The 24,120-nt window shown below is 42.0% G+C and overlaps 3 protein-coding genes and 1 long non-coding RNA gene across 4 annotated transcripts; 1 reads left to right on the top strand and 3 right to left on the bottom strand.

Annotated features, from left to right (window-relative positions):
* Positions 1-2,369: 2,369 nt before the first annotated feature.
* LOC129599936 (uncharacterized) lies at positions 2,370-3,282 on the top strand. Its single transcript, XR_008691982.1, has 2 exons — positions 2,370-2,467; positions 2,689-3,282. It is a non-coding gene; the product is annotated as an uncharacterized LOC129599936 (long non-coding RNA).
* LOC129599935 (bile salt-activated lipase-like) lies at positions 2,468-5,229 on the bottom strand. The gene is made up of 10 exons (XM_055498303.1): positions 4,974-5,229; positions 4,688-4,898; positions 4,434-4,523; positions 4,170-4,355; positions 3,909-4,114; positions 3,668-3,821; positions 3,423-3,613; positions 3,229-3,346; positions 2,902-3,028; positions 2,468-2,836 (listed from the first exon to the last, which is right to left on the bottom strand). Exons 1-10 carry the CDS (start codon positions 5,196-5,198, stop codon positions 2,659-2,661), a joined length of 1,686 nt encoding a protein of 561 aa, XP_055354278.1. The 5' UTR covers positions 5,199-5,229; the 3' UTR covers positions 2,468-2,658.
* Positions 5,230-7,168: 1,939 nt separating this feature from the next.
* LOC129599939 (uncharacterized) lies at positions 7,169-8,827 on the bottom strand. The gene is made up of 2 exons (XM_055498309.1): positions 8,267-8,827; positions 7,169-7,790 (listed from the first exon to the last, which is right to left on the bottom strand). The coding sequence occupies exons 1-2, from the start codon at positions 8,725-8,727 to the stop codon at positions 7,409-7,411; spliced, it is 843 nt and encodes a 280-aa protein (XP_055354284.1). The 5' UTR covers positions 8,728-8,827; the 3' UTR covers positions 7,169-7,408.
* A 1,428-nt stretch (positions 8,828-10,255) lies between these two features.
* On the bottom strand, positions 10,256-24,051 carry LOC129599929 (HEAT repeat-containing protein 1-like). The gene is made up of 13 exons (XM_055498298.1): positions 23,304-24,051; positions 22,186-22,692; positions 21,374-21,742; positions 20,580-20,968; positions 19,585-20,211; positions 18,480-18,906; positions 17,581-17,889; positions 16,790-17,215; positions 15,559-16,153; positions 14,153-14,680; positions 13,006-13,550; positions 11,598-12,075; positions 10,256-10,978 (listed from the first exon to the last, which is right to left on the bottom strand). The coding sequence occupies exons 1-13, from the start codon at positions 23,766-23,768 to the stop codon at positions 10,560-10,562; spliced, it is 6,084 nt and encodes a 2,027-aa protein (XP_055354273.1). The 5' UTR covers positions 23,769-24,051; the 3' UTR covers positions 10,256-10,559.
* Positions 24,052-24,120: the final 69 nt, after the last annotated feature.

The raw sequence follows: 24,120 nt of genomic DNA, 5'->3' as shown, positions 1-24,120 counted from the left end.
ATTACAGATAGGTCAGTCGAAATTCCAAAGTCAACATCCGCTCTCCTAGTTTGTTTTTTAACCTGCCAGTCTTGTGACGGTTGTAGGTTTGCTTAGGTTTCTTATTAGGCTTTCTGTAATGGCGGTCTAATTATTCATCAACAAAATCGGGAGACAGCTTACATTTGTACATTGTACTATAAATAATAACTTCCTAAAAGATTTAATTTATTAATGCGTTGACGTTCTTTAATAGCGCTCGCAGCTATTTCACTTGGCTTATTAAGTAAAGTAATCACGAGTAGATGTAAAATTAACGATGGCTTTAAAAGTACTAAAAGAGATGTACCGAAATTTCAATGATGCCTGAAACAGCGGATACTTTTTCAATTCACCGATCGGCAACAATAACATCTGTCCACGTACCTCATTATGGTTCTTAGCACTCGTACTAACGAAAACATTCGTAAGCGATAGAGTAAAATTCAATTCCACTGCTCCACACAAATTCAGCTACCTGCCCACATCTTCCCGCTATGCTTTCTAATTTGGCATCTTTCTTAGTCAGATTGTTAGCAAACTCCTTGATGTCTCTGCATTATCGCTGAAGTGTCGGACTCCATCGATCAATCCATCCAAAACATATATACGGATTCAATTCATGTCGATTACCTTACCTGCAAACCTGCAACAAGTAGCTGCTTGTTGCAGGTTTGCAGGTTGGGTATACCCAGCGACTGATTGACGGCCGCGGTACGATGCGGCTCGAAGTCTACTATCATCATATCCGATATGTTCATTTTTTTTAACGCATCCCTGAACAGCAAAAAACTCGAGGAGGTCCGCATTTAAACAGAAACGCGCCAATGCGGTATATACTGCGCCTTTCGCTGATTTGCCCTGAAAGGAGCTGTTGCCGGTTCGCATGTGCGGACACTCAGAGGTCATGTTGAATATACACCGTGCAACTCCTTTAGCATTTCTGAAATTCTCAAAATGCATGTACAAAATTAATGTAACCTTTGTAACCTGTTTTTACATATTAGGAAAAGCATCATAAAGCCGACGTTCCGAAAATTAAGAAACATTGCACAGAAAACAAAATTTGTGATGAATTCCAATTTGCGTAAATATGAATTATACATGTGCAGTATACAAGCCGGTCCGGTCCGGTTGATGGCAACGTGAAGGTACTTCGTAGTTCGTACAGCTAATGCATATTGAACGCGCTGTTAGCGCTTATCACATGTATACGTAATGCTTGCGAGTTATGACTGCCGTTATTGTGTGCAAATACTTTGTAGTAACAATTAACATTGTTGCTACATTGTCTTAAACCGCAATATTTGCCGACTACTGATTTCTGTTTTGTTTAGTAGTTAATAACTTTACTCCAGAAATAGATGAAAAGATAGTGTACGGAATGTCATTCAATGCTAACATGCAAACGTTGCCAATAGAAGAACTCAACTTTACCCAACGGTCCACAGTTTCACATTAGAGGCAATTGTTTTCTTCCTTACTGTGCTTTTTTCTTCCTCGCAAGATCACCGCCGCGTGATAATTAATTTAGCCACATGGAAGAAAAATCGCTGTTTATACGGAAGTACCTTTACTGTTCCTAGCTTCGCTTCGGTCTTATAGTGCTAGCCCAAAGCGGTGCACTTTCCTAATACATGTATGGTGCGCTTGACATGTACGAGTATACTGGGTGCGATACACTGATACAAATCGCTCAGATTTCTGCAGTGTTTTTCGGTTTTTTCTCAGCTGCTTAGACAGATACGGGTTTTCGTAATGCTGATGTGGTTCTCCGTGTTCTTACTGTTAATTTGCACAAGGCAGTGCGCACCATTCGAAACAGAGGATTCATCCAGAGATTTTAACTGCACGGCACTGGAGGAGTCATGTATGGAGTATGGGAATTATTCTTCCGGCGGGGGCGATTTCCTGAAAGACTTACCTTGGTCCCTAACCGCCCCCAAGATGTCAGTCGATACAACCCCTTAGCAAAGGAGTACTGCCGGTGAGCGAATTAAGATGATAATTACAAGTTTACAACATTATCGCGCACACCAGATTGCAGACATTAATTTATCTCGAGAAGGATTGTTGAGTTTCGCTTGTATCTGCAGAGCTCTAAGGATAAATAAGATTGGCTGCCGGAAATAAACGGTTTGGAAAGGGAGGAAAGAGAGGGCCTAAAAATACTGTAGACAAGCGGTTCCGACTCATTGTCAGCTTCCGAGTGACCGAAGCTGCAGATTAGCCTAAACCATATGCCCGATAGGCGATATGTTCTTGTTGAAACGTCCTCTTTACGAAACGTCCTTGCGTCGAAACGGCCATGCGACATTGCGACGGAATGTCTCGCGGCGGGATGCCCTACCGACGAAACGTGGCTCCGCGAGATGACCTTGCTGAGAAACGTCTGCGACCACATGTCCTGCGACAAGCTGTCCGCGGCGGTGCCGGATGAAATAGCGAGGTATCTAATCGTTCTGATGTATACTTTTTATAAAATGAGTGCTCAACAGCTCAACACAGTACGCTTGTAAGTGTCAGCGACATCGACCATTCATATAAGCGGAACATTATCCTGTCACACAATGCTACTTTAAAGCAATGCAGAATTATCGCTGCGTCTACACGTTACTGTATTCGGAAAACGTTGCTGATTCATTTGGTTCTTGTGGGTGGCCCCTTTAGCGCTGCACATACTGCAGACAGTTTTGCTGTTAGCGTATGCCAGAACTGCACCATATCAGCTATGCCGGTAGCCGCTTTTTGCCAGCGTCCCGAGGCGCTTAGCTCCCGAACGCTTCCTCTCGCTGCGAATACTGAATCACCAAGATACCTTCAACACAAAAGTTATCAGATTACAACGTCTACTAGCTGTACGATCAGCAGTCCACAATATACCCTGTATGGACGAAAGCTCGTAATGCGCCAAGAAGGTTGGTAGAAACGGATTCATTCAGCGTTATGTTGTATATTCCTTTCACAGGTGTGCCGAACAGGTATCCCAGCTCCATGCCATGAAAAGCTCCTGTTAAAAGATTTTATCACATACTAAGTTTAAGCGGCACTAACAACGGTAAATGCACAGATAATGGCGGCTGACGTGTATTACGAAGGAAAAAATCATGTTGACTGTTGAGTATAAAGCGTTTCGTGGCTCCGCACTAAGTTCTGCTAATTTCGCTTTTACTGAAGAAGTATGGTTAGATCTGAAGAGGAGTGTTTTACCTAAGTTCATATACTGTGAATCATAGGAAATGCGATATAAATGGCTGGATATTCCTGCGAGACCGTAAAGCATGACCTCGGTTGCAGACGGTTGTCCAAAGGAAAAATCCGTCGCTACCTGTTGGGAATACAGTACATGGAAATTTAATACGCATGATTTGTATTTCAAGAAATGTTACAATTTGCCTGCTTACGTGAACGAATGCCAGAAGAATATCAGATTTGTTCAGATTTGCGTTGATATTGTACTGCTGCATTACACTTTCGGATAAACTCGCTTCACTTGAAGGGCAAACTGCACCCGGCAGAAATTGAGCGCCGATGATTTGTTTGATTGTTTCTGTCGTTAACACTTCACTTATGTTGAATAGTTCGGGATTCGACGCTGCCAACACAGGGATTTTAAAGCGTGAAAAGCAGAAGGAAAAGAAGAACTTACTTTGCAAAACCGCCGATGAATCCTCACTGAGATAACCACTCAAATAACTCGGCTCCGAATCTTTGGTTTCACGACCAGGAAACGCTGATATCGATTTCAGAGGCTCTTGGGGAATATGGTACCCATCGATTACCATAGCGTACCTCGAAAACGCCTGAAAAAATATTACGAGATACTGATATAATACAGCTGCATCGTTATTTTACCAGTTTTCACTTCGTCAGCTCTATCCGTGACTCACCTGCGAGTGTTGTTGGAATCCAGCGCTTTTATTCAGCAACAGCTGCACCGGAACACGCTGTAGACACGCCACTACTTCGTGGCTGTCCTTGAAATTTCCACAACCAACCGCATTAGCCAGGTTTAACGCTCCTAATTTCGGCTCCTTGGTAATCGCAAAGTGCGCTAAGATGCTGCCGCTCATAGCAACCGCACCTTGGATTTGCTCTGCAAACCATATTTTTTTAAGAAAAGGCTTGAGGTCAGATATTTTTATCTATACTTCGAACGCTTCCGTCGAGAAAAAGTGCGGAAACCAACGCCGCACCGGCACTTTGACCCATAATGGTTATTCGATTAGGATCGCCCCCGAATTTCCGGATGTTGGCTTTTGTCCATTCTAGCGCCGTTTTGCAGTCGCTTAATCCATAATTTCCACGTGCTGCTTGGTCGCCCGTGGACAGAAATCCTTATTCAAAAATATTTTTATCAATACACGATCCACGCTATGCATTACGTGGGTTCACAGTAAAAACCAAGAACATACCGAAAACGGAAAGACGATAATTGATGGTCACAACGATAGAGTCAATCTCCATGGATAAAGCGGAGCCGTTGTACATTCTCTTGTCGCCAACTAATGTGGATCACATCGTTTATAAACAGTTTAAGAAATAAACTTTTCAAATAGAAAGAAATAGGTACTTAATAGAAACGATAAAGCATTTGACATACAAATCAAATTAGTCAAAAGATATTAAAAAGTGATACCTGTACTTTTTTTGTTTCTAGCGTACTAACATAGAAAGGCTCCGCCAAAAATCCATATTACAACCGGCAATGGTTCCTGTCCAACCATTCTCGGGACCGGTGCGTAAACATCCAAGTAGAGACAGTCCTCGCTCATGAGGGTCGGTTTAGCTGACAAAGCGATTTTTTGGGGACACATAGGACCGAGTGAGGGAGACGAAATGTTTGGCCAATATGAGTAATCGTCATTGACCTGAGAATCCTAGACGCCCCCAAACATCCCCAGTTGAAGTTAGTACAAATAACACCAAGGCGTTGCTCATGCAAAAAAGGTCACCTGGAAGCGTTGGGCGTTACCGTAGCGAATACCGTAATAGGCATATCCAAAGCGCTGCCCATTCCGAGAATGATATCGTTGCCCGTGGATAACTATATCTTCCGATAAGTGAATTTTACCGGGACTGCTAAATCCTTCTGCCACGGATATGCTTTTTGCGCAGGTCGGGAAAAAAACAACGCAGAGAAATGCATAAGAAACGTGAACGTCGGCACGGAACCACATTTTCACTCCTTAACGTTCAGGCACTTTTTGGTACTGAATTCTGTACGTAAAATTCACTAACATTTTCGCCTTATATTGTTCATTAATTTGGATCGTCTACATCCATTTTAAGTACCAGCCAAGTCATGTCATCTTGCCATTACAGTTAAAAACTGCATTGCGAATGCAGTGACCATTAGTGGGCGCTAGTCGGTTCCACCTTGCATTGAGGCGACTGAATGAGAGTAATTGTATGACGAGAAATCAACGATCGTTTGACATTAAGTAACCGAAATTGTGCTGGAATGACGCTGGTAATCTCTATTCGGACAAGGTACCAGGCAATTACATTCCAAAGCCCAGTCTACTTTCCACCTGTATTGTCGGCAGGCTTCTCATTGTCCATTATCGACCACCAATCTACCAAAGGCCCTATTAACGCAAAAAATGCATGCACCGTATCTCTGGAATAGCGCGTGGACTAATATTGTACTGCCACGGGACAGTCGAAAATTTCAGTTATCGACCAGTCGTTGACGCAGAAAGAGTAGAATCTTATCAGCACGGAAATGTTCGTGCAGAATCCTTTGTTTCCCTAATCCCTACTCACCATTCATGACCGCAGCTGACCTGTTTACTTTTAGCAAATAAATATTATTCAGTGTTTTGCGACTATTTTTGATAACGAAATCGAACTTTTATTTGTGTCTCATTTATAACAGTGGATCACTATAAATTTAAAATCTGATTTGGGAACAAAAAAAAAATAAAAAACCTTGATCCCCCAGCGTACGGTCCGTATCTGGGATGCTTGGCTATCCAGATGCTTTTTTTGTGAATATGGAACTGCTGCGTGTACGCTTGACCAAGGCCCACATTCTGTTACGAAATGCAATGCTTTTCGAACCAAGGCGCTAGCTTTTGCCTTCGACCGCACCACGTAGACGGCTACATGGTTGAGCAATTAATTAGTAAACGCTGCGGCATGCTACGTACGGCGTTGTGCACCGAAAGCTGTAAATCATAGCGTTTTGAAAATTTGGATTCCAGTAAAAAAGCTTACATGAAAGGTAACCGAAATGCGAATTAATAACCTGCATGAAAAACCAGTGGCATTGACTTCTACTTCACTTGGTCCGCGGACTGCCGCAGCGGAACGGCATCGCATATGGCAAACGAAGTCGCTACGCTTTGAAGAGTACCGCTGGTTCTACGTAGTTGCCGATTGGACTTTTATGATGCATACTGTGCACAGTTTTGTTAAAACAATATATCAGCTTCAGGCTGAAGATTAGTAGTATTTACTGCAGGAATGAAATTGATGGATATAACAGAGAATCTGTGAGTCCCACTCTAGCAGATGCGGCCGGAAAAGAAACGCCATGCTACTGCCTGTTTGTAACCGACGGTTGCCGATGCTGATTGCCATGCAGATTGCAGATGAAACAAAATACGTACGAGGACGCTCTTCTGATAGTCGCTTAAGAACTAACAACAGTAACTGCAACCATAATGCGATTTTTTGTTTGCCGCTTTGTGTGCCCCATCAGCCAGCCTTGCAAGAATATCCAAGGCGAACTTGATCCATGAATCCATGAATCTGATATATTTTTTTTTAACAAAATTGTGCAAAGTATGCATCATAACAGTCCGATAAGCAGCTTTTGAACCAGCGGTACCCTTTAAGTAGTATTACGCTAAATTTGGATCATTTGAAGTAGTATTACGCGAATGCATATTTTGTTATACTGATGGCCTTTGCCCAGTAAAGATATAGGCGAACCATTTGAATTGGGTGCGTGAACTGCGGGTGCGGGTAAGGTCATGTAAAGATGGACATAACCGATCGCTTCCAAAATGTAGCAACTCTGTATGTACATGTACTACAGAAAAGCTCTGCTAAACCTGTAAAGTCCCTTAAGAAATTAAGAAATTATATATGAAATCAAGTAATTCTATTTTTTTAAATCTTTTGGCATGCAAACAGCGTCGCAATCGCAGATGTTTATTTTTCACATCGGTTCGCGCGTTATGCGTGTGAGCTGTACATTTTGATTTTTACAATAAATCAGAGTGAGAAAAGCAGAAACTAAGCAAGCTGTTAAACAAAGGTCAACAAAGGCGCAAGAGAAAGCTCCCCGGAAAACGGAACCGCTTCCGTCCAGTGTAAACGCGACCGCTGTTCAGCGGGTTCACGCTTTGGTAGTGTGGATCAGAGATCTTTTTATCAATTATTCGCTAGCAGCAGCTGTCGTGTCCTCACCTCCCGCGGCGGCGGTTGTGTCTTCACCTCCAGCAGTGGTATCTTCACCTCCAGCAGCAGTGGTATCCTCGCCACCGGCGGCGGAAGTGGTGTCTTCGGCTGCCGCGGCGGTGGTCGCTTTGCCGCCGGCCGCCGCTTTCTTGGTGGTAGCCGCACCACCAGCCGGCTTCTTCGTGGTAGCACCGCCGGCCGCCTTCTTGGTGGTAGCACCGGACTGCGCGGCCTCGTCTCCGCTGTCGCTAGCATTTGCGGGTTTGCTTTGAGGAGCAACATAATCAGCCGGGGGAGTGTCGAAGAGATCCTTGTCAGTGTACAGTCGGGAGTTGGCGAAATCCTCCTGCTCGGCGAATCTGCAAGGATTAACAGTTGAATTTCATGCAACTCTATGTGCACATAGCAATTTAAGTCTTTAATCAGTGTAATGTACTCATGCTCACATATCCACAATATCATATATATTGTGTATGAATTAGTGTGATATTATATGCTCGCATATCTAGGGAATTAAGAAATTAAAACAATTTTATTAAGCAATTTACACATTAAAGCCGATAAGTAAGTATTGTACACGCTTATTAGTTTTATTTGTCACGTGTGTAAAGTTACTTATTAACACTGTGACAGTGTACAGACAGATAGATTTTCTTTCGTACATTGAATTACGCTTGCTAAAAAAATTATTAATATATAATATGATTTAAATTAGTAATCGATATATTAAAATTTATGCTTTTCTAATGGTAAAATAGATAGTACAGATAGGTAATAAAATAACTTCTAATGAATATGATGCTATTATCGTTAAAAAAATAAGAATGTTGCTTACTTCTCGCAGTCAACGTTGAAGAAGTAATCGCAGACGAGGGTGATCTGGTTGAAGAGGGTGCTGTTGACGCACAAATAGCTGGTCTTGTTCCCGTTGACATCGCAACGATGGAATACCTGACACTTGCTGGGCACATCGGCGTAGAAACCCGGCTGCTTCTTGCTGCTGCAGTCGAAGCTGCTGTCATCGGGGATCTCGGCCAGTGTCGGATAGTCGCCAGATTTGGCCTGCAGGATAGCGGCTACTTCCGCGGCATCCAGAGCCGGCTTCAGGTAATCCCAGACATACTTGCCACTGCTGCTGCTGTCTCCCGCGGAGGATGACGCTGATTTCGCGGCGGGCTTGGCGGCCGCTTTCGGGGCGGCGGCGGCGGTCTTCGGCTTGGCCGCTGTTTTCGGAGCGCCTCCTTTCTGGCAGGATACAATGCCCACAACCACGGCTAACACAATCAGGAATTTCATGATGACTAGGAGGATTTCACTACACTAAAGAGTGTAATTCTTTAAAGTGGAGGTAGGCGACGCAGAACAGCAGCGGTGCTTAATTTAATAAGCTATACAATGGGAGTATTGATATGATTTTGATTGCCGGTTAATGCCGGCTTTTTATATGATTTTCAACGGCTCAGTTTAGGTTTGCGGGCGCTTTTGTTGTTATGCAATCAACCACATAAAAAAGCCGGTTCAGTGCTGTATGAAATTAACGCCGGTGTTAGTTAGTCATGTCAGCGGTATAAACCATAAACCATGTGCGTTCCACGTGCTAATGTATACATTTGATAATATTTAATAATATTATTAGACGAACCAGGGTCGCGTTATGTAATACCGTTTGTGCCTGTTGTTAAAGCATGTTTCGCAAAGTGGTTCCAGTGTTAGGGACGCGTCAAGTGTCACCGGTGGAATTCGCTCCCAGGATTTTGGGCAGCTTAATACGAATTGAAATCCAGTTTATTAGTACTTGCGAATAATGCACCGGAACCGGTTGCGATTTCAGATAAGAACATCAGCTTTTAAAAATTCAAAGAATAGACTTGTTAAGCATGCCTGCCACTTCAAAATTTATCACCATTGGAATTCGCTCCCAGAATTTTCGGCACTTTAAAGATTACTAATTAGGCCCAGTTTATTGGTTGTTTTCCGGTAATATATCTGCAATTACATAGCAACCGGTTACGATCTAAATCGCATCCAACCTGCAAAATTTTGCCTGTACTCGGCCTTTTAAAAAATATCTGCAGTGGATTATATAACATTTATCGACAAAATCTGTGAAAAAAATCAGAATATTTTCCGCATATTCCGATTATTTTCTCAATACGCGTCCGTACAGCCTTCCAAAATAATCTTTTTTAATAAGAAATTTTTATTCTCCTCCAAGAAATTTAATCGCAAAATAAGAAATAAAAAACAGATTTTATACTGCAACCAAGCCTTTAGTGGGAAAATATAGACCAATTACAGAAAATTGTCTCCGAAACAGACATTCTGTTGTCATACGCTTTTTTAAAACCAGATTTATTTTCAAAAAAAATTTATTATGCTAATTTTGAATATAATCTTACTGGACATTCACCATGTTCGATCATAACTGCAAACCAATGGAAAGGTGCAGTTGCCACAACACTACGATGACTACTATTTCTAGCAGTCGAGAGATCGAGAACTTGACGATTTTATCATGGAAGTACGTGTTCAACGTGACGCTGCATGTCGCATGGAATACAAAATACAAATACGAAACAACTAAATGAAATAGTGCGAATCGTCTGTTCAGTGATTAAGACCGTTCAGCTTGACGGAGTTTAATGTATCAAAGCCGGTCACTAATTTTTCCATACCCGGGCTACTTCGGGCAAAAATCCAAGGGCCGCGAAATCGATATTTCATTTCCATTTTTCCAGTATTTATCATTTTAACCACTTGTTGAGCACCATTTTTCTCTGTGTACTGATTGGTACGTAACCATCCTCTGATCTGATAGTGTGGCAGTTTTTTTTAAATTAAACAGCAAGACGACAAGGTAAAGAATACCTACTTCGCTTCGCTTATCAAATAATCTGTATATAGTCGAACACTTATCAAATAATTTGTTTTCCCGAATATATTCCTTCTAGTTCCTCCACAAAGCTAAACCATATAACAAAAAAAGCCAAACCTACACTTTATAACACAATTAAAATTTGCAACAGACAAAACAGACCGAGACAGCACTATCCCACCCGCAACCGACAACAACCGTCCGAAATCGACCAAATCCTTTTAACAAACCATATTCCTCATATAAAACCCTGCTAATCACCCGTTAACTCTTCCTGCCAGACGGTCGACTGGCCCAGCACCTTCTCCAGCACCGCCTTGGTCGCCTGACACTGCCGCTCCACCCCCTCATCGTCATCCTCCGCCAGCTCCACCAAAAAGGTCATGGCTTCCGGCAGCAGGTCGCCGTACGCTTCGCCCAGCTTTTCCGCCAACGCGGACAGCGTCTGCAGGGCGGCGATGCGGACTTCCGCGATTTCACTGCGACTTTTCAGGCAAATCTGGTAGTGCAGCGGTTTCCACAGACTGTCGTCGTTCAAGCACACCACAAAATCCGCAATGCAAGCAATCAACGCGGGACTGCTGCGCAGATAGGACACCGTGTCGTGGAAATTGTCCAGCTGGTTGATTAACGGCTGCATCAAGATATCGTACTGATCGGCGTTAAAGAATCCTACAAGGAAAATAACATAAACCCCACATGTTCGACGAGCGGAAGTTTTCCAAGTACCAATTTTTTTATTCGACAATTAACTTAATTATTATTCTGTTATTTGCAAATAAAAAACTATACTTCGCCTAATCAAAATAGGGAAAACTCCTTGAACCCAGACCGCCACAGCGTAGCTTTCAAAGGATTAAATTATTACTTGATAAGATTCACGACGCAAACATCCACCGCACTACGTCAGCCACTTCGATATACGATGCACCTTCAACTACGACCGATATTCATATCTTTGCCGTTTTCGAAATGACACAGATGCAATTTATTGCGAAAAAAAACACAATAATAAACCCATTTATTTCTTATTTTTTAAAGATTTTATGCTTCTGCCTTTGATACGCTGAAATGGTTAAGGTAAATGAATCCATTATCGTGTTACTCAAAATGCACTATTATCTCTTGTCAAATTTTCACTTAACAGTTTCCGCAGTTCGCTTCGTATAAAACTGGTGTGATAAGATTTTTCTATTAAAATAAATATTCCCGTTTATTCATTTCAATCAAATACGCGAATGTTATTGAAAATACTTTGATCGAAATCCTGAAAGTGTGGCACCACCCATACCTTCGACATCGAACTTGAAGAAACGGCTCAGCACCCCAAACATTTCATTCAGTAGCTCCACTCGCACATCCGTTTTCGCAAACTGGCCACTCTCGCCTTTAACCACATGCAGCGCCTCCATCAACTTGACGGTCTGCCCGATCACCGTGGACGCGAAGATGGTGAAGAGAAGCTTGAGGGTGTCGGTCAGACGGGCGACAATCCGGAAGAACACCACCCATCGTTCACCGCTCTCGGACGAAATCACCCACTGGTAGATGCGCATGAAGAGTCCGCGGAACACGCTGTCCGGCATGTACAGCACTAGACTGCTCAGCGTGTCCAGCGCCAGAGTGGACGCGGCTTCGTGGTGCTGCTCCAGGACGGATAAGAGGAAGTCAACCAGTGGCCGCTGCAGACTGAGCATCTCGGCCACCTGCGGTTTCGGGAGTTTCGCCAGACTGACGCTGAGGATACGCAGCAACGCCACACGAACATCCTGTCAACCCAAATGTAGTGTCAATAAAACCCTTAACTCCCCCTAACGGTCGCCTGCATATTTAAAGGGCCAAATACATCACCAAATTAACTGTAATTAGTTAAAAAACAGGAAAAAAGGTTACTAAATAAACTGATATTGATGACATAAAATTAACATATAATATTAATAAGGCCAATAACTAAATGCGACAGATACCTGTACAGGAACTACAAATGAACAGTACAATGTAACGTCACTTCGGCGAGTAATCTCCGCTTCCCGATACGTTTTTCTAAGAACTGCTTGCGGTTTATTCTTAAAGACTTAGACACAATAACGGTAAAAGCACAATCACACATCTTCAGAAACAAACTATTTAAAAAGCGCAAATCCAATCAAAGCGACGGCATATTCTACAACAATTACCATCCCACCTCGACATTAGTCAAGCCCAAATTCTACATCTTCTGCCTTCCTGAAAACTAACGCAACGGAAATGGTTTGCAAGTTTCTTCGCTATCAGAAATTAGATTAAGTCAGTCACTTACGTGCTTGATCCGCTAAATGAATAAAACAAACGTACTGTTAGACGACAACAAATTTTAATAACTAAATTATTGAATAATATTTTTAAATATTATTATTGAAGTAAAATGATGAAAACTGAATAAACAGGGCAAACACCGCAAACTACAGTAGCTACTAATCGTCGTTCCTTCATCGTGTAAACTACAGTTGATAAATTTTCTTAAAACATGCTTACGGCATATTCTGCCAATGGTAACGTCAAAAAGAAACAATGTACGCAAAAACAGTCCAACTACATACAAAGACTGCAGTTTCAAGAAGCTACAAAATCTTCGACATGATCGAAGGTCAAGACCAAGCAAGCCACTACTCTACGTTTGTTATCATCCAGTTCAATGTGCAACGACGAAATTTTCGTACCTTAGTTTCATCAGTTTTTTCGAAGGCCTCCTTCACCGCCGCGAACACCATGCGGAACGCTAACCCGCCGGTTACAACGCCTTCTAATTTCTCCAGACCGGCATCAAACTGTTTTCGCAATCCGTCCTTCACTTTCACGCCGCGCCACAGCGCGATCAACCGCAACACCGCCGCCAAGAACGGACTGAGCAGACCGCCCAGCACACTGACACCGCTCTCCATCACGTCCACCCCGCTGACCACATCCACGCCGCCGCTGCTCGCTCGCCGCGTTAAACACAACACCAACAGCGGCATCAACTTGGGGAGTTTGGGAAGCACGCCCAGTTTCGCGCAGCGGATTATGGCTCCGATTGTTAATAAGCTTTCGGACAGCGCATGCCCGTCTTCGGCATTGAGGCAATTCAGGCAGACACGCAGAACGGGCGGCCACAGTTCTTTGCCGAGGATCATAACCAACTGACGCAGACAGTACAGGCATCCGCGTTGGATCACCGGACTGATGGACACTCGGTGTCCGCCACTATCCACGCGTTTTCTCTTACCTAGGGTGGAAATAAAAATTTCCAAAAGTCGACATTTAAATGTCGAATCGAAATTATTTTAAAATTAAACGATCATTCGTACGTTTAAAATAACGTTTATTAAATAATATTTTTTTAACATTTTTTCGAATACTAAGATTAAAATCTATAGTAAAACCTTCTACGTATCTACAATAAACCAGTTTCAAGTGGCGGAAAAAATTGCAGGTTCAATTAGAAAAAAGCTAATTGAACGAGAAACGAGAGAACATTTACTTCAAACATCACTGTCATTGAGGAAATTGTGTTCTGCAGGAATTTCGCTTCTGGCTTCATGGCTTATAATTGCTTTCACCTCAATAACGACGAAAAACTTGATAACACTAACTTTTTATTTCTGATGATAAATTCTTCGCAAATTTGTTTCCAGATTCTTTTTCATTTCCCGTTAAAAGGCTCCCGTTAAAAACAGTATTGGTAAAAAAATATTTTCGAGGCTCAAGCTTTATTTCATGTCAAATTTCCACTGAATAACACAAAATGTCTAAATTTTGGCTAAAAAATCAAACACATTAATTTTCAAAACACGACCCCAAATATGTAAATTTTAACCTTATTCATACCCGCTGTTGCCGCATCCTCATCCGTATCCGCACTCGTCACACCGCCCTGAAGAATTTGAATGATGGTGTTCACCAACGGTTTCAACAAATTCACATCATCCGTCGGCAATCGGTCTCGCACACTTAACGCACCACCCAGCTCTTCCAGCGCCATTTTCAAGGCGCTCTCATCCTCCGCTTTCTTGAGGATGTTATCCATAATAGTGACGAACGTCGACCAGGACATTTTACCCAGAACTTCCGTGGCCGCCGCCGATGATTTAGCCAGTAAATCCGCCCATAACGGGCGTTCCGCCGGTGGACGCTGGGTGCTGTTGGCGCGGGCATGGAACTGGATGTTTAGGAGCGCTGTTAGGAGACCTTCCAGTGATGCATCCGCATCGTTGCCAGCTTTCTGTGATTCCATGGGGAAATAGTAGGAGATGAACGACATGGCCACGGATACCAATTGGATCTGCTGTTCTTTCGGCAAGTTGGCGGGAATCAGCGGCTTCTCGAATCGTATCCTTTCAACGTGCTTCCGTTTTGCTGCAGAAGCAATTAGAATTTCAGAGTTATACGCTGCCATAGATAAATATAATTCCACTTCCATCACGATGAAGAAAGGAAAACGTTAGTAAGATTTAGATTAGCGCGAAAGTCTACAATAACGATTCTTTGTCACGCGTAGCTTCGCTGTCGGTTACACAGTCAAATTAATACTGCAATCGTAGTTAAGTGGCTTGTGCGTTCTGAAATGTGCTTTGGTTTATTTGCATAAACTGAAAATCATATATCCGTACCCGGTATTGTTCAGTACTATGTGAATAATTTTTTTCCGAAATTACTCTTCATCGATACATTCAACTGGTCACAAGAAAACTGGTTCGAAGATACTGCAATCATCAAACTGTAAGCTCTCCCGAAACACAGGCTCGAATGCTCGTAATTGCAACCCCCCGTCCCCAGCGAGGCGCCCTAAATGTTTGTGATAACTCAAAAATGGAACGAAATGTTCTAGAAATTAGTGCGACAATAATTAAAAAACCTACAAAGGATACAAATAAATAAAAGCTGATCAATTAACAGCAAAAAATAAAAGATTAGCAATTAATAAACAGTTAAATTATTAATTAATTTTGCTGTTTAGCAATTAAATTAATAAAAGTTTAGAAATTAACAGCAATTAATAAAATATTAGCAGCAATAAATAATAATCAATCAAAGTTTTTAAAAAAACCAAGAACTGATAGTAATGACCAAAGGGTAAATACAAACTAATAAATCAAACAAAACTACCTATTTGTTACCCACATAACAACAGTATGCGAAAGATGACGCATACGCAACTGTCAAAGAAAATAGTCAGGCAGAGGAGCAGAAAGCAAAATGGTACTAAACGTAAACGTAAGCTCGAAAACCCTCACCTGTCCACGTTTGAGCATCCAGCACCCCCGTCTCTGCCACGACAAACTCCACCACCTTCCGCACACTCTCTACCCGCATCCCCTGATCGCAGCGCTCAAACAACTCCCCCAGAAACTCACACAACACCGGATACCCAAATTTCTTGCTCTTCCCCTCCGGTTCCACGGCCAGTCCCTTCCCCACGTACAGCGTGCCCAACAGCACCATCCCAATCCACAGTCCCTCCTCCCCGGTGACCTCCACCACCCGGCCGAACAGGAGGCCCCGCCGGTGCGGGGGAATATGGGGCAGTGCGTCCACCAGCACCTCCCAGATAGCGCGTACCGCGTCCGCCGTGGAGGCGGCGGTCTGCAGGATGACCGGGACGATGGCGTCGATGATGCGCAGGATCATGTTGAGGGAATATTCGTCCTCCTTGTGGAGGAGATGGCTGCCGGTTAAGGAGAAAATGGACATGCACGATTGCAGGATGGTGGAGGGCAGGCGCTGCGCCAGTGTGGACAGTAAAGCCAGACCAGCAAGCTGGGTGTGGATGTTGCTGCTGGCGCGCAGGCAGTCGACGATGACGGCAATGTCCAGTCTGCGCGGTGAAGTCTGTGAACGAGAGAAAAGAGATACACAGTACAGAATACAAAAAAAAGTGTTATAGTACCACTCTGAAATATCCCAGCCACAGTTAAAAATCCTTCAAGCACAGTTGGATGTCTCTCTATTTGGAGTGTATTGATGTTCAATTAACTCAAGCAAACCAATTCAAAACACCATACACCAAATCAAAGGTCTAATAAAACGAATATTCGGTGTGTGTACGCGCCATAATACTAATAGCCGTAAATCGGCTATCGAATCGGGCATCCTATAATAATTGTGAAGCAAAAAATAAATAGTTCCAAATACGTAGCAAATGATTAAAATCAAATACACCAAATAAATCAAAGAATTAACTAAATGAATTAATTAAGCGTTGCATATTAAACTTGTTCGATATGAATAAAATTTGCTGACACTCTTCTCGATACCTCAGTTTCTGATACTTTTGATTTTTGGTACCATTCTCTGATTTTAAAAACTATTTTACCCCAATAGTTCAAAATAGTTTACACCCGAAGGGTGCAAATGAAATGGCAACAACAAAGTAAAGGAATTGGTGGAGTCCAGCCACCGCACTACGATTGATTCAACTCATAGGACATAATTACTAGTATTACTTACACCCGGTGCAATACTAACCTTCAAGCTGCTGGGCCGTAGTCTGTTCCGTGCGTCGCTGACAGTGAAATTAATCACGGCAAACACCTTCTGCCGCACCATCTCCACCTGCTCCATCAAGTCCTCATCCCCCGTCAGCACAATGGACTCCTTCAGCAGCTCGCACAGTTCCTCCACCACACGCCGCACTCCCGTCACTTTCTTCTTGTTCAACAACAGCTCCAGCAAATCATTGGCATGCCGCCAAAACGTCACAGTTTTCCGTGCTGGGTCATTCATCCGGGCTAACGCACCGCTCAGCTTCTTCCGTTTCGCATCGCCTTCCGCTATGCGCCCATTCAGCTGGTGCAGAATCAATTCCGCCGGCAGACGAACATGTTTCAAATAGCGGCGAAACGAACTGTTCATCGCTGGATTCGCCTTTTCCACGTAAAACTTCAGAATTTTCTGTAAATAAGATCAACAATCAACCGCCCAGAACCTCAATAGTAAGACAAACAAAAAAATAAAAAAAAACGCCAACAAGCAAATAAACAAAGAAACTGCAAATAAACAACTTTGAATTTTTAGTAAAAAATATTGATTGGATTTTTTCGCAAACCAAAAAAATAAATTTTAAAATAAACCATATAGTTATACAGTATAGAGCAGCAAATAAATATACAAAAATATTCGAAAATAAAAATAACTAAAAAAGATAAATACAAATTTAACATTACAGTTGTAATGTAATGTAACATTACAGAATATATCAATACAATTTTATTATGCTTAAATTAAAAAGTAACTAGTTGTAGAAGTAGTGCACAAACATTTAGAATTCGGTTGAACAATCCATCGCCAAACTTCTCCCGATCGAAGAACTGGAAATTTCGCAGAACAACTTCCGCTGGCGAGGCAATACCGCAGCGCCCCGGAAGACGAAGCGCGTGCTCGATGGTTGCCAAGACCATCGTCTCCATGTCGACTTCCCATGGTCCCTGGGCGTCGCTGCCGCGAAACGCTCCCGAATACCGCTCCGCCAGTTCGTTAACCATTTCTAATTCGGTGGAGTCCAATGTATCATAGGTGGCCAATAATTTCTCCATTACCGGCTTCAGTCGGACAAGAATCCTTACGGACTGTAAAATGAATAATATAGTAATTCCAATAAGAATTTTTTAGACACCGGTTATTTTCATTCTTTTAAATGCAGACCCTCATAAAAACAGTAAATTTTTTTTCCTTCCTTCTTTCAAAGGCAATGATGTTTTCAAAAATAAACTGATTTTGCTTAAATAAAATAATTTAATACAGTTTTATCAGAAATGCCCAATGGACCAATAATGACATACAGCCAGTACTTCCGGAACGTAACTGCCTGCCACACCACTACGATGACTAGAAGTATCGCTTTGAGCGCAGATTAACGAGAAAGGTTGGGAATTTTGCAGTTTTACCACTGAAGTTCGTATTCAAATTTCAAAGTAACGCTGCTTGCCGAGTCGGACCTATGAAACTACAAATACCGGCAAACTGCAGTCCAGCACAATAAGAAACATATTTTAAAATCGAAATTCAACCCGAATTATTTAATTTCAAATTTACAAATAAAACTAAAAAAAGAATACATATTTCAAAATTAACCAAAAAAATCTCCACCGGCCTGGTAAAATCTGTATTTAAAAAACTGGGCTACAGTACAAGGGAGACAACAAATAATCACCTTTACCTGCACTAAACGCAGCGCTTTCAGCATCTCCAATTGTGCCACACTGCCCAGTCGTTCACTGCCGACTGGTCGGAACAATACATCCAACCAGAACTCACGCGTCCGCTCCGAAGTTGCTCCCGCTAACACATCGGCCAACACCTGACTGACGATGAACCCATCGACTTCCATGCGGTCGGCCTGACTGACCAGGACCTGCAGCAGCTGTTTCACTTCCGGTGAGGAGATCTTGTGCCGTGCGACGATGTTGCGGCAGACCAGCAGGGCATGCCGGCGGATTTGGATATGCTGATTATTGAGGGACGGCAAGATTACCGCCAGCAAACTCACCGCGGTCTCATCGTGCAGGGTGTCGGGGGAAATCAGCGCAACACACTGCGCGGCGAAGGACAGCACACTGGAGCGCAGAGCCGGAGAAATCCCCGAACTACAAGCGCATAATTAGGAAAAAACAACCGAGAAAATAATAATTCATAAGTAATAATAAAAAAATGGTTCATAGCAAACTGGACCACAGAACCATGAAATACCCAACTACAAGCGCATAGTTCAGAAAAATTAGCCGAAAAAAAGGGCTCGTAAGTATGGTATGCACTCGCCAGTAATCGCAGCGGTAAACATATTGAAGCTCGCCACAATACAAGCGTAGTGCTGTGGCTTCGAAAATTTCTGAGTGAAGACGTAAACCCAGCAGAAGAAACTTAATGACACAATAAAAATTTAATTACCTCTCTATTTTGCAGCAACAATAAAAATTTTTTACAGACTTTGTTTTGCATAAACAGGTAAATAAAGTGGATGATTTTATTCAGGCTAGTTCAAATAATTATTTATTAATAAATTTTCTTTTACCACTAAACAGTATTTTCAAATTTTGTAAAATAAATAAACCTTTTTTCACGGTTTTGTTTTTACAAACAGATTAGCAAATCGGAACAATTTTTCAAGCTGGTTCAAATAATTATCTATTAACAAATTTTATTTTAAAAATCAAATTACAGTATTCTTAAGCTTCGTTGAATTGCACGTAATTACAATGTCAATTTCACAATACAGCATTTCACCGATATTTTTGATACTAAATAATGACCAATATTTCACCCACCCGGCTTCTGCCATGGCCGTTAACATTTCCTCCACATCCTTCAACACCCGCACCATCTTTTTCACATACAACGCCACGGTCTGCTCAAACAGCGCGCGATGTTTCAGCTTCTTAACGCTTTCCAACGCCAAGCGCGCCGCACGCAGCAACACCTTCCGAGCCGTGCCGTCACCCAGGAAATATTCATTCATCGAGAAGAGCTTCCCGAACCAATCCAGCAGAACACCAACGGGCATTTTGCCGCGTTTCAGCATTTTCACCACCACTTCCCCGGACGTCGTGTCCACCTCTTTGGAGGAAATATAAATGCGGCTTAAAAAGGATGAAATAATATCGAATAATGTGCATCCTTCGGCGGATGCCAACATTTCTGATCGGTCACCGATCAGGCGAATAAACACGGTGATGGTCAGGAACGACGTCCAGAGTGGTAGATCAACATCCGGTGATGACAACAGGGAAAAATACCGGCTGATACATGCAGGGATTTTAGTAGCATGGTTGGTAAGAATGTCATTGCTGACGGCATCCAGCAGCGCAAACAACGACGTTTCGGAGGATAGTGCTTGATTGGTCAGCGGAAACTTAGCGGAGAAGGTGGGATTCTCAGCAAAAACGGGATATTTCCTGCAATAAAATTTGTAAGATTACAAAAAGCAATTTGTAGTGCAACATTTGTTTAAAAAAACCTAAGACAACAAACAGCATTAAATATGATAAAACTAAGCGGAGTGTTTAAAAAACCAGAAAGAAAAATGTAAATAAACTGCGTAAAACAAAAAAACAATTTCAATAAAAATAAAATCGCCACGAAATGAAAATTTTTTAACAGAAATAAAAGAATAATTTCAAGCAGCAAAGGAAAGTTTATGGCACTAGCAAAAATTAACAGCTCTGTTTCAAAATATTGCACTATTTAAATTTTATCGGCATTTTTATTATTTATTCATATCAATCCAATTAAGGTAAGACAGTTTTTATATTTATTGCTCTACCTAGATAAGAGGGCTGTCAACAAGAACGGCAAATACTCCATCAAATCCGAGCCACCCATCAACGCCCGTAAGACCAGCCCTTCGACATCCGCCCATTTCTTTCGATCAGCATCTTTATAAATCGCGCACAGCGTTTTTTCCAGGACACTATTAACGTCATCACCGTACGCTTTGCGAAGCACGGCCACGCTTGGCGCCTCGAACAGCGCCGCCAGCACATCCACTTCTCGGTCTTTCAACCGCACTCCCACCATCTCCCGAATAAATTCCGCGCTTAACTCTTCGGAGCTTTCCACTAACGTCTTCACCGCATCGATGCGCATCACCGGGTTGGGGTGGTTCAGTTTGAGGAAAATCGACGTCGTATGCGGCAGTTTTCCGATAATTTCCTAACGGCACAAATATGAGTGAAACTCTGCCCCGAATTTCGAAAATCATTACATCTTAATTAGTAAATGAACAAATTAGTTAAAACAACCTTCAATTTTTTGTCACTGCTGGAAAAATTCTGCTGCAAACTTTTGATACAGATTAAATAATAGTTACAGATAAATGAACGTCTCAAGAATTTCCTCAAAAATATCGGTGAATTTATGCAAAAAATTTTTTCAACAATTATTGATAAATATGTAATTAATAAGCGCATAAACTGGTTAGAAGAATTTTCAAAATTATGATACTATACAAAGACCGTAATAAAAATATTATGTAATAGTAATTAAAACACCAAACATTTAAAAGACTCAGTAACAAATAACAACGATAAGTGGTTATCAAAAAATAAAATTACTGACTTCGCTCATTTCATTCATCAGCGTCATATCCAGCCGTTCCAGTAAATGTCCATTTTCCCGTCCGCGCTCGGCGAGCACCGCGTTCCAGCTGGACGGCATGGTCGATCGCAGAACCGCGACCAACTGGCCCACCGTCAAATCCACATCGGCCACATTGTTTTTCTTCCGTAGCAATTCCGCAACAAAATACCGCAACATTTCATTCTGCTGGCTCTCTTCAACAGAAACTTCACCCAGCAGTTTCTTCATCAAATCCACCAATGCATTACGCGGTAAATTTCCCTTGGCGAAAAGCATTTTGGTGCCGGTTCGAAAAATAACGGCCAGCAATTTGCCCAAGTTATGCTGCTTGATACAATCCCAAACAAGCTGCAAAAGAAGCATTTGATTTTATCATGGTGAAAAATTATAAAAGACGATTACGGGTTTATAAAATTTAAACGCACGTGTGGTACTGACAAAATTACAAGCCGGCAAAGTTACAAGCCATTTGGGGCTGACAAAAGCCACTGACCTACGACCTACTGTATCTAACTAAACAAACTAATTACTAATTTTAGGCTCCGGTTGCTAGCCCATAATAACTCAAAGTAATCAACCATACTATAAAATTCAGAAGTAAACCAGTCTTCTTTCTGATAAATGATAATATATTTGAAACTGTTCCTTTTAATATATAAACAGCGAAATATAATAATTTTAGCAATCGGTAAAAGGATGAAAACTTACTAAATTAAGATTAATTGACGAATTAATAAATTCAAATTAAGTATTAAAAAACGATAAAATTTCAAACATTCGCAGTACGCTACCTCAACGAATTTTCCATTATTCAACAAATAGTCCATCATCTCTTTCGGGACCGTCCCCAGCTCCGACGTGCACGCGGCTAACGCGTCCACTCCCACCGCATCGGAAAATTTCCCCGCTGCAATCATCAGCGCGGCAATAATTTTCCCCACCACTGCTTTTTCCAGCGGAAGCTGGCGCACCATCACGGCCAGGCATGCATACGCAGCGGCCCGGTAATCCGCCGCGGTGGACTGCAGACATTGGCTTAAATTGGGTACAATCAGCGCGATGATTTCGTTGTCGACGGAGGTATTGCTGAAAATCCCCAAACAAATCTGGATGACAAATTTCAGGAAGACGTCGTTCTGCACGGAAACCAGCCAGTGATTCTGCGAACGCTTGGCTAGTTCGGTGAGGAGGAGTTCCAGCAGCCAGGGCTGTTTGGTGAGATATTTTAGGAGGTCGGGTGTTTGAAGGGGGACACCTTTACGCTGGATGCCTTCCAGCCACAACCACTTTTTGTGATACTGCGAAAACCAAAAAATAAATTCAATACGTCGAATAAAATTATTAAAAATTAAAATAAAAACGAATGCTAAAATCCTAAAACATCCTAAAGTATCAAAACCTATATTCTCATAATTATTACAACTGATACATCGACACATTGTTAATTAAACAAATAAAAGAAATCACAATAAAAACTATAACTATAAAAATGTTTAAATTAACATAACACAGATTTATATGTAAATTGGTAAGGATTTTGCAAACTCAAAACAATCATAAGGGTTCAAAGGGGAATGATTTTCATCAAAGTCAAAGAAAATTCTTCCGGACGCTGAGAGAAAGAGAAATTTTGCATCACAAAAACCTGAACCAAAGAAAAGTTTTCTTCTGTATTTAATTTTCGTAGTTCATTTCTATTTACAGCATTTAAACGCAATCTCTAACGGAGATTTTTTTATTAAGAAAGTTTTAAATTTAATAACAAAAACATTATGTGAATAGGTGTAGGAAAAAGAACAACCATTGTAAATATACTTCAAATAAATCGAAAATCTAATCCGAAAAACCAAATATAAATTTATTCAGAATTTTTAAATAATAAAAAATTTCAAAGAAAACCGTCGCTTACAGAAAACTCCAGAACCTGAACCATCCGCACGAAGATATTCGTATCGTGAAACGGCAACACCATCATCATAACGGCCTCCACATTATACTGATGAATATGGAACCGCACAATCAGCCATTCCAGAGCCTTGTGCGCCGGCCGATGGAGAAAATACGGCGCCAGCATCCGCAAGAACTCGCCGATATTCTCATCCAATTTGGCATTCAGCTCCTTATTCTGCACCGAGCGCTCCATCTCCATACTGACGGGACTAAACAGTATGTCTTCGTAGCGGGCAAAGTCCTCGTTGAGCAGCTGCAGATCGTGGAGACCCTCCAGGGAGATTTGCAGGATTTCTTTGTGGTCGTACTTGGCCGCTTCGGAGGGGTCGAAGAGAAGGGAGGCACGCTTTTTCACTCCGCGGGCGAACGCCGATGTCTGCGGGACGGCGAGCGCTTTCAGCTGGCTGGCTAAAGAGGTAGCCATTTCGAAGGATGATGAATTCCGCGCCGAGAAAACACAGGGAGCTCTCGTGCAGAGAGAGTAAAGACTATAGAGCAGAGTAAATCAGCCGGATCACGGCTAAAGTCGCGTGTAACTCATTAAACTGCAAAATTTAATCCATAATTCCATACTTTGCTAATACAAGTGATGGATTAATCAAGCTTTTAGATAACGAAAATACGACAAAAACTGAAAAGACGGTAAAATTTATACGAGGAGGGAACCGACTGTACCGAGTACAATACGTGTAAAACGGAAATTGAAATGCAAAACTCAAAAGTGCATGCAAAACGGCAAGCATATAAAAAGCAAGCGGTGGCGTAGGGTGCCGTAG

This window comes from Paramacrobiotus metropolitanus, unplaced genomic scaffold, assembly GCF_019649055.1.
Source record: "Paramacrobiotus metropolitanus isolate TYO unplaced genomic scaffold, Prichtersi_v1.0 Parri_scaffold0000158, whole genome shotgun sequence".
Classification (NCBI taxonomy): Eukaryota; Metazoa; Tardigrada; class Eutardigrada; order Parachela; family Macrobiotidae; genus Paramacrobiotus; species Paramacrobiotus metropolitanus.
Note: the sequence above shows the minus strand (reverse complement) of the source record. Positions and strands in the feature narration are given on the sequence as shown.